Below are 13,356 nucleotides of genomic sequence, written 5' to 3' on the forward strand. Positions count from 1 at the left end.
AATTATCATTAGACTTGTAATTGATTACTACTAAATTTTAATAAGATAATTTTAAAAGCCACCTCATATATATATATATATATATATATATATATATAATTTTTGTTAAGGCACAATTAAAAACTTATAGAGTTACTAGAATCAACTTAAAAAAAAAAAAAAAAAAAAAAAAAAGAATTACTAGAATCTAGCGGGCTGTAAACTCGAGCGAATTTCTTTTGCGTGGGAGTACGGCGTCTAAACTGGGGTACTTCTAGTCTTCTACCCAGACTCCAGTGCATCATCGCCTGGGCTGTATTTTCCTTCGAAATTACGACCACAAATTCGCCGTGCCCTAATTTCTCGCATGTCGGAGCCCTCTTCCCGCTGATCGACTGCCAAACAGAGAAATTCCTGACCAAATCCAATCAAAGAACAAATAAAAACCTGGCTGCGGATATTTGGAAACGCATATTCCCACCCCTTCGAGCCAGACGAGCCGTCCCAGTCATCTCCCAAATCGGGATAGGCCGGCGTTCCACTCCCGGAATGGACATAAACCTGTTCAAGTTCTGCTCGGGCCTCAAAGTCCTGGGCTACTTCATGATCCTCCTAGTCGTCTCAATTGTTGCCGTCTCGTACTACGCCGTTGTGGTGCTCACCTGGGGCCCACAGTTGCTTCGTGGCGGGATCCACTCGTTCCTGGCCTTCTCTATACTCTTTCTCTTCCACGTTCTGGTAATTCATCCGTAACTTAGTTTTGTTTTTTTGATTGAATTGCACGGAAAAATCTGGTTCAAGAAATTATCTTGGAATGCTTAGCTGGGATTTAGAATTGGTCCAATTGGGTCCAGTGGCTTTGTATATTTTGGATTCTGAGAAAATCATATCATATAGTGTAATTAAGCTGAATCCTTTATTTATTTGCAGCTTATCCTGTTAACATGGAGTTACTTCATGGTAGTGTTTAAGAACCCTGGTTCTGTGCCTGAAAATTGGAGAGCTGTAACAGAGGAGGATAATATGGAGGCTGGTAGCTCTATGGCATCGTCTCATCATGTTGCACCCGAGGCTTTAGCTTCTTCAGATGGACTGGAAAGAAAACCGGTGGGCTATTGTAGTCAATGCCAAAATGGCAAGCCACCACGTTGCCATCATTGCTCAATTTGTAAGCCAACCTGCTTTTTAATGTGGTTCATGTGTTTCTATTATGCTGGTATTTTCAGCATCTATTGTTTCTTTTCCCCTTCACTTTCTCGAATTGCTGCATTCCTCTACATCTTCTGGCTTCACCACTCCGGAATTTTGCTATAGCCCTTTGTTCAAATGCAGTTTACAGCAAGATGTCTGAATCACATCTAGATTTTGTAACTCTTTCTTTTTGTAGGCCAAAGATGTGTTCTGAAGATGGATCACCATTGTGTTTGGGTAGTGAATTGTGTTGGAGCGTGCAACTATAAGTTTTTTCTTCTTTTCTTGGTAAAGCCATATTCTTTTTCCATATGTATTAGTAGCTAAATATGCCAGCATTTGTTGTATTCATCTTTGATAATAAGAGCCAGTGAATTGGTTGTAACACCCAGTCCATGATTTCAATAAGCAGGATAGTACCCAAATAGGTCTCCTCAGCAATGTGTCTAGAAGTAGGAGTACTTTGGGTAGCATTTCAAAGGAAATGATTGCAGTGGCTCACAAAAGAAAAAAGAGAAGAAAAAAAGGAAATGATGAATGGCTCTAGTTTTGTAGCTTATCTTAAATGTCCTCTTAAGATGTAAGAATATAAGTATGGGACAGGGGTCTTATGCCCCAAAGAAGAATGACTGCCCATGGTCATTGGAATATACTTGGAACTTTGAAGATTTTTGCAAACCTATTTGAGATGTCTTATTTGAGGACTTGAAAGTGAATTCATCCCCAGATTTTTTGAATTTCAACCTAATTATACACTTAAACCTTTTTAATTTTGATATCAAGACATCAATACGGGATAAAATATTGTAACTCATTTTAAGTTTATCAGAAGAAAATACGTTAGTTCATTCTTAAAGTTGTTTTCAAACAGGCCTTAAAATCAAAAGTAAATAGTGTATTAAACAAATAGTGAGTACAAGAAGATTAATGAACTTAAAATGTATAATGTAAGATCTTTTAAGATTTTGTACCATTGAAGATCTTTGGCTTGTCATTTTTAATATTAAATTTTCATAATTTAATTGTTTTAAATTATTTCTGTTGCTGCTGCTTATAGCATTTTTCTTTAAATAACTAAAAATGCTTAAATGGAGCCTCTTCTCAATTTAGTAACTATTACTTGAGGGGTTCACTAGGTCTCGTTACTATGACATCAATAAACTTGACTGAATTATGGTGGTTCTTAAATTCTGAAAGAAGAGTTCAATTGTAAAACTTATACCTTCAAAGTAAGCATAGAAGGTTTACCAAAAAAGCAAGTAAAGAGAGAGGGGCTGGGGGGTGGGGAGGATGACTAGCTTTTTTTTTCTTTTTCCTGGCTTACTTTTTCCTTTTCTTATGTTTCCCTTGATAGCTTTATACATTCCTTGAGACGACAATGGATACCCTAGTTTTGCTGCCTAGTTTTATCCAATTCTTTAGTGAAGCCAAGAATCATTCTACCTCTCCTGGCAATCTGGCAATCTTGTTTTTGGCATTTGGTAAGTGTTCAGCCTGAAATCTTCTTTTGTTACTCTTTCCATCTCCATGCTTTAGTTCTGCTTTCTCATTGTTTCCATGTTCCTTACAGATTGTGTACCTTAAATCTTGATGCAGTTCTAAATTTAGCCTTTGCGCTGAGTCTTCTTTGTTTCGTAGTTATGCATGCATCTCTTGTTTCAAGCAATACCACGTCAGTAGAGGTAATAAACACAATGTTTACTTTCTGTTTTCCAGATTTTGGTTATGTAAATTCGCTCTTGCACTCTGATACCTATGTTAGTCTCTGACATTTCACTGTGACCTGCCATATATTTGTTCTTGGAATGTGCTACAAACTCTGGCAGTTATTTTAAGCTATAACAGCTAATAAATGACTTATTATTCTTCAATCCCCCCCCCCCAAAAAAAAAACCGGCTACATGTTGGAGGAGTATAGCTGACCACTGGCTATCACTCAGTAACTTCCAAAATAAACTCATTTTTATAATTTCAAAAGTTTTCTCTCACCTAATGGAAACAACCGCTGCCTGCTCTTGATGGTTAAGACCTCAGTTAAATATCATATTTAATCATCTCAAAACAATGTTTCAGGTTTATGAGAAGAAAAAATCAGTCCGGTGGAGGTATGATGTGGGCAGGAAGAATAATTTTGAGCAGGTGAGACCTAGTTGGATGTGCCCTCTAGAATCTCTTCTTTCTTTATTTTGTATGGACACAAAAAAATTGGGAAAAATTACTTGTGATAGATGATTTTATAGGCTTCCCAGGGAGATAATACCCTGATACTAAAGTTTCTGCTTTTTTTTTAAGAAAAAGGTGGGGTAGGGGGGAATAACATACTGGGCCACTTTTGGAAGAAAATATATTGTGAATTTGAAAGAGTAGGTTTTTCCAAAATAAGAATGGCTGAGATGGAGAGACAAGGCAAGTGACATTATATCCTATTTAGAGGGTCTTCATATAAAGAATCTTTAATCACAGTGGGAATGTAACTCTTAATTAAGAAATATCATGCAAAGAAAAAAGAGTAAAAAATTGTAGCCAATGTGATTTCTTGAAAACATGTTGACTTGCTACTTCTGAGGACTGAGATGGTTGTTTATTGTTCTTCTACAAGAAATCACTTTAAAGCCTGTGTCCAAGCAAATTACGAGTTGATAGTAAATAGTCTTAACTATCAATAATAAAATCGAGTTGCCTGTGGAATTTTTCGGACCGTTATTTTTCTGATTTCATTATGGTGTGGTCTTTTCTATCTTAAAGGTTTTTGGCACAAAAAAGGCACTATGGTTGTTACCAGTGTTTTCGAAAGAGGATCTGGACAAGATACCTGCACTTCAGGGCCTTGAATTCCCGACACGTTCAGAAGTTGAGGCTTGAGGCTTCGTGAGCTCACAATTTTTTTTTTTTTTTAATCTCATTCTGGGCTGTGTAACATCGGCCCTGGAAAATTGTGTTATTTATAATCTTGATCAGCATGTGTAAAATATTTGGCCCAGTGGATATTAATTTTACAGGGGTCATCTAACAGGAGACTTTTTTTTTTTTTTAAAAAAAAAAAAAAAAAATAAATAAATATTCTCATTTCAAATTTTATTTTATTTATTAAAAAAATCGTGTTACTTTTTGATTGGGTATGATGTGGTAGCACTGTTAAAATTTTAATGGAATGATCAATTTGATAACAATTGGAACGTTAGAGAGTATAAATCAATAAAATTTTAATTTTAGGGAGTGAGTTGATAAAAAGTCATATCTTTAGAGCATTTTTCCCTTATTTAAATGAAAAACACTTAAATAAAAAATGAAATCCAAAAATCATTATTTTGCTGCATAATAAGCAACTCTTCTTTCCCTAAGAATTATGTTCGTATTCAAAGCCCTTAGAGCATTCGCATTGGACTAAATTGTGCGGTATGCTTGACAACTCTAGGTTGAGGAGGGTGGTATGCCCTAAATTGACCGAGATGGTACACTTGACAACCTTAGTTTTGGGGTTGATATTGGATGCAAAAATATTGCCTCATTTATATTTGCTTGTGCTTGTGTGAGATGCATTCAAGAGTTGAAGGATATTATTGAGAGATGCTGCATGCACTTTTAAGTGTACACTTTTTGACATGGTAGTAAAAATCATCATTCGTTTCAAAATTTAATAATAATTCGTCCAAAATTTGAATGAAAATGTTTTATAAGTGTGTCATTTTTGGGAGCTCATCTTTTTCTCTCCACTACCCTTTTCTCCTCGAATCGCAATACCACCTACCCCTCCAGAGGAATTTAACCACATCCTCTTTTATTAGTTCCTAGTTGTAGGTGGAAAATATTTTTAATACTAAGCAAAAGATGAAAAATATTTTCAACATTATTTGTAAGGTTTTAACTAAAAATATTTTCTTTCAAAAATCATTTTACATAAAAAAAAAAAAAAAAAACCATAATCTTAGGTTCCGTTTGTTTCGTTATAAAATATTTTTCGGTATTTGATGCCACCGAAAATAACAATCAAACCAAAAATATTTGTTGTTTGACCAAAAAAACTTATATATTTTTGAAAAATAGTTTCAATTTTTAAATTTCATAAACCATTTTTTGAGTTCGAGAGTCTCATTCTCAAAATTGTTGGGCCTTTGCCATGAAACTGCTGGAAGTTGATGGCCGTTTTTCGCCATTGCTCATAATTTCCATATGAGCCCAGCACTGAAAAATATTTTACAAAAAATCATTTTTCTGGTTAAAATTTTTTACAGACAGAAAATACTTTACATTAAAACAAACATAGCCTAAAAAAAAAAAAAAAAAAAAAACAGTCTAGTGTAAGATTCATTCGGTTCTACTGACGTGGCAATTTGAACGAGAAGGAAGCTAGCATCTGTTTTATCCACTTGTATTATCTCTCTCTCTCTCTCTAATCTCTATCACTTTATCTCGTGCAAATGTGCAATTACGTGAAGGGTTTTGGTTTGTTATTTTTTAGGAAAGCCACGTCACCTCTTGAGAATAAAAAATGCATAAGAAGGTTGGTAGAGGTTTAGTATTATTTGGAACCATAAAATCTGGGGAAGGCAGCATTCTTGCGTTGACTAACCTCCGTAATATCATGGCATTCACTTAATCTGATAACTTTTTTCTGTTATAATATTAATTAAATAATCATATTAAAGTTTCACAAATTCATCCCCATCATCTCATCGCAATATTTTAATCTTGTAAAAACTAAAGAAACTCAAAAAGAATATTGATTTAAAGTTAGATAAACCATAAAGGCTACAGCCCACCAACCAACTAATAATCAATCTGCACCTTCGTAAATCAGATGACCTGACCTTATAAATGCAATATATCTTTTTCAATTTCTTCTAAATTATATAGAGCTCATGATGCAGCACGTACAAGATTCTATCTATAAATTCTCATTCAAATGGCATCTTTTTCATCCAGAAGAATAAATTATTATTATTAGTATTTTGAGATATAAACAGTACCTCTCATATAAACAACGTCTATAAATTTTTCATGTATCCTCAATTAGCATATGAAAGAAGTACATAATTTTTTAACTCTTTTAAAATAAAACTATTAAAAAACATGTATTTCCCACCTTCTTGTATTAGAGAAGATTTTATGGTCAATCATCATCTCTCAGGGTCGTCACAGACTGAGTCACGTGGTGGAGGAACGGGTTGACTCGCCATGGGAAGGGCGGCGACCACCTCGGAGCTACATATGTCGGAAACAAAGATGGAGGACCAAACAACAAGCGGCGTAAGAAGCAGAATGAGACCGAAGGGCACCATCCACAGTTGACTGTTTGTTGAGTGGTACTCATACTCCCACCATCCCAATGCTAAACCCCCTATCATGCTTACCATCAACGACCATGAATTAACCATGCATGTCTTCAATCTCATCTCTTGGTTTTCCTTGTGATCATCTCCCTCTTCCTTAAGCAATCCCATCAAAATTTTGCCCTGAATTTAAATTTTCAAATAACAGAATTAGGCAAAAAAACAAAAAAGAAAAAAGAAGAAGCTGTAATTAATATATGTAGAAAGAAAAGAAGACAAGTGAGGAGATCGAAGAGGTGTGGAAATACAGGTGGGTGGTGGAAGAGGTTTATAAGGGAGAAAGAGGCAGAGAATAAGAGTAGTGTAGTGGGGAGCTACGAGGAAAGAGACCCATGACTGATGCTTTGGATTTTGCAAGCCATACAATAAAGTAAGTGTAATTGAGGAAGCAAGAGACGTGCCTTTTGATCAAAGTAGTTATTTGTTAAAGCCTATGTATATATAGAGAGAAGAAAAATATTACGTCTCAGATTTTGAGACTTGTGATTGATGGAGGCATCTGGGGTAGATTTTGTTTCTTTTGGCATTTTGCTAGCTACGTATACGTATGATCTTGTGGTTCATTCCGCTAGCTATTAACTGCAGTCTTTGTTTGATTTTAGAAAAATAAATGGGTTTCATCTAAGAACAATTTTTTACTCTCTTTGGAAGCTCATAAGTGGGTCCGTTCCTTTAAATTAAGCTGGTATAAATTCGACTTGACCTTATTTAAAGCTTGATTATAGGTTTCATCTCGAACAATTTCTTATCAACTTTGGAAGCTTAGAAGCGGGCAGGTTCTTTTAAATCAAGCTCGTATAAATTCGACTTTGACTTGTTTGAGCTCATTTAAAGCTTTATATATATATATATATATATATATATGTTATGTAGGTTACTTGAGAATCTTTAGTGTGTGTGTATATATTATAATACATATGTTAGTATGCTAATATATGTTATAATATCTCATATTGTGCAGTAGACCACGATTACAGTAAATAACGCAAAACAATCACATATGAGAATACATAAATTTACATGGTTCTTCGATGTGAAGTACAATCATGATGGAATTTACTAATCAAAGATAGAGTACAAAATTGTAATAATAATAAAAAAACCACTCTAACCTAAATGTTACTCTCACACAAGACAAAAATAATTCTTCTTTTACACAATTCTTTAGTACTAACACATAAAGAAGTTGGCTACATCACTTTTTTCTAGTTGGAGAAGGAAAAAAACCAAGAGCATCTCTCCAAGGTTGGCTAGGATTCTTCTTTTAGGTGTCAATTAATGCATTCACCCCACAAGAGAAGAAATCACGTACGTACATGTGATCAAATCATTTTTTTTCTACCAAACTAGAGTGAGTCATGATAATTAGTAGGTGTGGTTAACCTCACTTAAATTCAAGCCACCAAATTCTGACCTTGGCTTAAATTTCAATAAACTTAATAATGTAAATCTTCTCAAGATGCCTTCGTTAAAGTCCCTAAAGGCAATTACACACTACTAAGCATTTGCTTGAGGTAGAGTCTTTAGTCATAATACCATTGTAACACCTTGCTTGAAAAATACGGAAGATAGTAACAATAAATTAACAGAAAAAAAAAGAAAAAAAAAAAGGGGCGTGGTTTATGAAAGAATTTTTTTTTTTAGAGTATTGATGATTTTGTTAGTTTAGTTATAATGTTAGTCATATAGTTTTGTTAACGATAAATGATTGGTTAGTTAAGTTAATGGTTAATGGGGAGTTAGCTAGTTTAGTTTTTTTTTTTTTTTTTTTTAATTAATTAGCTAGTTTAGTTAGTATTAAATGGTTAGTTAGTTTAGTTAGTACTAATTGCCTAGTTTGTTTAATTGGAAGGTTAGATAATTAGATGTTAAAGTGGTTAGTTAGTTAATTAGTTAGTCGTAGGTGTACGTTGGATACAAATTAGCCAAGACATTTCTTTAGACAAAGACTAAATATTTCTTAGAACATGGAGTGTGAATCAAACTCATGTTTGAATTGAAATTGAGATACTGTTGCAAGTTCTTCCCCTCTGAATCAAATAGATTCATATTTGAAAGAGGTTTACATTAAGTTCTTGGGTTAATAACTATTTTGGTACTTGAGTTTTAACGTTTTAATTTTTTTCTTCTAGGTTTTAAAACATGACAAATCTAGTACCTCAGGTCCTCACATATGGAAAAAGACGGAATCATTATCTTCGTTAGTTTTCATCAGTCCCAATTAACAAAATTACACGCCATCTCCATTAATATCGCGACATTATCCTAAAATATTAAAAATAATAAAAAAAAAAAACTAAACCTAAAAAAAAAATAATAATTAGCGAGCCACCCCCAAGGTCAAAGGTCCACCCCCTTTGCCCTTGGGGGTGGCCGAACAACCCCAAAGGGCCTTGGGGTGGTTCGGCCACCCCCAGACCAGTCTTGGGGGAGCCACCACCAAGGCCAAAATGGGGGTGGCCGCAACCCCCATTGGCCAAAATGGGGTGTGGTGGCCGGCCACCCCATAAAATTTTCATAATTATTTTAATTTTTAATTTTTAGGATACATGTCGCGATATTAATGGTGATGACATGAAATTTCGTTAATTGGGACTGACGAAAATTAACGAAGGTAGTGATTCAATCTTTTTCCATATGTGAGGTACTAGATTTGTTATGTTTTAAAAGGGAAAAAGTAAAAACGTTCAAACCCAAATACCAAAAAAGTTACTAACCCTAAATTCTTTCAAACTTTACTAGTATTTGTCCCTATGTTAGAGGTGTCCTCTTGAATTGCACGATTGCTATCAGGATTTTGAGTCCTCAAAGTCTTCCTATCAATTATGATTTAAATAACTAAATAATTAAAAGCGAGAGTGTAAAGGTTATACCCAACAACTCGGCTTACTTTTGAACACTTCGAACATCTAGATTGAACTACCACTTTCCTATCACTCCAATGCTTTAGAACCCTCCCAAATACATGTAGACACACATAATTGAAATTTTGGTGTGACATTTTGGTCCATCGAGGTATGAAGCTTGGCCAACTGAGCTATTAATGAGGTGGCTCAATCCAAGCCTCACATGTGTCCTCCAACTTGGGCTACAAGTTTGTCACGTCAACAAAATGTTGGTGCTACATCATCTAGACTTTAGTTCGAAGTTTTGCCTTGTCAGCATGCCACGCCATCCACAATAATCAACGTGGCAATTGCTGCCTATACTTCACAATCGCAAGATTGCTAGTATTATCCTCCCTCCTTTAATTTCATAACTCAACTTCAATCGAGACTTCAAGTGACCCTTTATGTTATATATGGTATTTTATACAACCCTTTGAATGACAAAGTAAGGATGATTTTTAGGGTGACAGTTGAACTTGTCATAATAGTTTACAACTTGCTTTAGGATCTTCAGGATCACAATTAATGGTTGATTTACTGCAATGATCCGATGCCTTAGATTTATGCTCATAACCATGTGCTAGCAGGCATACCACCAACTGATTGTTCTCCATGAAAGGGGATTTGGCTGTTAGTATTTGAGTGAAATTCTTCGTCTATATCTTATTAATTGGTGTATGAGTGTAGTGTTTTCATAAGGAGACCATTCTGGATTATTTTTCTCTAACATCCGAATTATTTTTCATGTAGATGTGATTGAATGAGACATATGATGGGATTTATTCCCTACACAACCCATATCGGAAACTATACCTTAACCCATTTTTTATCCTCAGCAACTAGCCAACAAATGATTAAATCAACAAATCAATCAATAACATATGAGAACAGATTTTAAAATATTATTTTTTATTAATACACCATCAACCAATTGGGTGAATTGTAAAGTCAGAGTCATGATCTTTATGTTAAATCACTGTCATTAAAAAAAAAAAAATCAATAAAAATGAATGAATTTAAAAAATAAAAATATTTATTTTATAGCTATAATAGCATGTGCAGGCCCCACTTCTACTTGAGTAGTATACTGGGGTGAGTAATAGCTGGATGAGAATATAGGAATAGGATGACCCTGTCCGGTTGGCTCCTGCATCTTGTACAATTCATATAGAACACCCATTTTTCTTGTTAATTGGAAAGATAATTAATTAATTGCACCTCGTCAGGTCTTAGGTATACCTAGGGATCCCTAGGTATATTGATAAAATCCAAACCACCATTTAATATTGATTAGCTTATTGTTGAAGATAACATATATAATAATGGAGAGTCCCAAATATCAGGTTTTGCTGTAGACTAGCTATTTTACAGCATTTAATCACTATTTGACACATCATCAATTTAAACAAAAAAGCAAAAAATGAAACTGAGAACAAACGCACCAAATCAAAGAACAAAAAATCCCTGATCGGCCAGACCCAGCCGTGGGTCTAGCGACTAGCAAAACCCACGCTAGACCCACGACGCCGTGGGTTTGGTCAGTCGTGACCCACCTCAAAACTCGTTTTTAATGCATTTTTCGGCTGTAACCCACCTCAAAACCAATTTCTAATGCCTTAAAATCCGTTTCTAATGTCTCAAAACTCGTTTTTAGATTCAAATCTAAAACATAGAGGTGGAAGGTTAACCTTTTAAGGATTTTATTATCCTAAAGATCGAAAAATGTGACTGACGGCACTGGAGGAGGTGACTGACGGCGCCGGAGGAGGTGACTCACGGCTGGGTCACGGCCAGTCCCAGCTGTGGGTCATGCCAAACCCACTAGTAGAGAAGAAGAGAAAGTGGGAGAAAAAGAGAATAAGAGGAAATAAGATTTTCGGTGAAGATGAACAAGAGAAGAAGAGAGAAGAAGAGAAAGTGGGAGAGAAAGAAAAATCCAATGATTTTGTTCCTATTTTATCAAGTGTAACTAGCTGATGTGTACACCTTTTATTAGATGCTGCAAAACATTACTTTTGCAAATAGATTTGATAGAAGGTTTTCCCATAGTAATATGGCGGCAACTATTTTCCATAGGGATAGGGTGTTATCTACTAGTAGATATTATGTGATCTCTTGAGCAATGATATAAGGGAGAGAAGAAGAAAGAAAGACCAAAAGTAATGGGCTTGTTCAATAACCCTAAAGAAAGTTTAGCCAATGCATGTCCTTTTTTTTTTTTTTTTTTAACCTACACTTTCCACTAGTATAGGAGGTTAAAATGAACAAAATGCTACATGTGACCCACTTATGTCTTGTTTTTACTTGAACTACTCAAATTAGACTTAGAATTAATTAATTATTATTATTTTTTTTTTAAAGAAAAAAGGTCTAAAAGGATGGTTGAACCACCTCTGAAAGTGTGGTTTGGTTTCCTTCCAAACTGGTAAAATGGTAGTTGAACATCCCCGCAAGACTACGAGCATATTTTGATTATCCTTGAAACTGATTAAAGGGTAGTTAAACTTAAATTTACCTTGAAACTGGTTAGGGGGTGATTCGGTGGCCGGTGAGAGGTGGTCTGACTACTTCTTGTTGACTACGGGGATGGTTCAGCAACTCCAACATCTATAAGGGGATAATTTGACAGTTGTAACATCAATAAGGGGGTGGCCAACCTTCATTTTATTTTTTATTGTTTAATAACTTTTAAAGATAATTTTGGTAGTTTAAGTAAACAATTAGCACATATATATGCGTCCTTCGTAGTATATTCAATTCCATCTATTTTAAATTTTTAATGCCAAATATTCATGAAGTAGTAGTTGAAAATGGTCAATTTTTTACTTTTTAAAATTTGATTGTCTAAATGCATTCAACGGTGGGATCCGTCTGGACGTTTCATAACTTGAAGTCTTTCATTTAAAGCTTTTTTAGCTTAAGTTCGGAGGGTTAAAAATAATACTAACATGATAAATAAAAAAGATGGGCATTTTCACTTTCAAAAAACATAGAAAATATTTTTGAGATGTACTGAAAAATATTTATTTTGGAACCGATGTAATAAATTTTCTCTCTCCTGTATTTATGAAATGCTTGGGGCCACCGGTGGCCCAATAGAGGGCAAATTGGGCATGATTATCTAGCAGTAAAGAAGACAGCAAATTGGGTTGTGGAGCTACAATCTGGGCTACTAGCACAAAGCCTGAGACTCAACGAAGCCTAAGCTTCTTAATGGGCTATTCGAATTGATCCAAGCCCAAAGAATTTCTTCAACATAGCTTGACGTGTGTTATGTTTTAAATAATTTCTTTTAATACAAAACATATATCATAAATAATAGGAAAATGTCAAATATTTTTTTTAAATGATAATTTTAAAAGTTACATTACAGTTAAAAGGAGATAAAAAAAATAGTAAAAAAATACTTAACATTTTCCTAAATAATATATTACTGAGATAATAATAAATAACATTATTTTAGGAAACATGTGGATCTGTTGGAAACTAGACGATAGGTCACAATCTAATTACACGCTACTGTCAGTGACAACATGGGAAAAAAAATCTCTCCCACTGGCCACTCAGTACTGTGTGGACAAAGTTCCACTCTTCCACGTCAACGTAACAGGATAAGCCTTTCGGGCATTCAAAGAAATACCAATAATGCTTCTTAATTTGGACGTTCTCAATTATTGAGCCACACCATGAGTAATTAGTATGGACCATATATATAAACAAACAAAAACACGTCTTTGCAAAATGCCCTATGACCTTTCGGCAATCTTAATAATTGTTTTTTTTTTTTTTTTCCTCAATTTACCCACTAGACCATGCTCACAAGTACACCATTGTCCTTACTTGCCCGGATAACTACATATTTTTTAGCGAGTAATGTTATATGTGGATAAGTATCTTTTTTTTATTCTTAAAACTAATGTAAAAGAAAACGAGTTTTGACGAAAGAGAATGAGGCTTTTTTTTTTTTT

The 13,356-nt window shown here is 34.5% G+C and overlaps 1 protein-coding gene across 1 annotated transcript; it reads left to right on the plus strand.

Moving 5' to 3' along the window:
* Positions 1 to 230: 230 nt before the first annotated feature.
* Positions 231 to 4,196, plus strand: LOC132188738 (probable protein S-acyltransferase 12). Its single transcript, XM_059603269.1, has 7 exons — positions 231 to 717; positions 910 to 1,147; positions 1,367 to 1,458; positions 2,525 to 2,651; positions 2,767 to 2,852; positions 3,244 to 3,309; positions 3,916 to 4,196. The coding sequence occupies exons 1-7, from the start codon at positions 529 to 531 to the stop codon at positions 4,030 to 4,032; spliced, it is 915 nt and encodes a 304-aa protein (XP_059459252.1). The 5' UTR covers positions 231 to 528; the 3' UTR covers positions 4,033 to 4,196.
* The last annotated feature ends 9,160 nt before the right edge of the window (positions 4,197 to 13,356 follow it).

This window comes from Corylus avellana, chromosome ca7 (assembly GCF_901000735.1).
Source record: "Corylus avellana chromosome ca7, CavTom2PMs-1.0".
Taxonomy (NCBI): domain Eukaryota; kingdom Viridiplantae; phylum Streptophyta; class Magnoliopsida; order Fagales; family Betulaceae; genus Corylus; species Corylus avellana.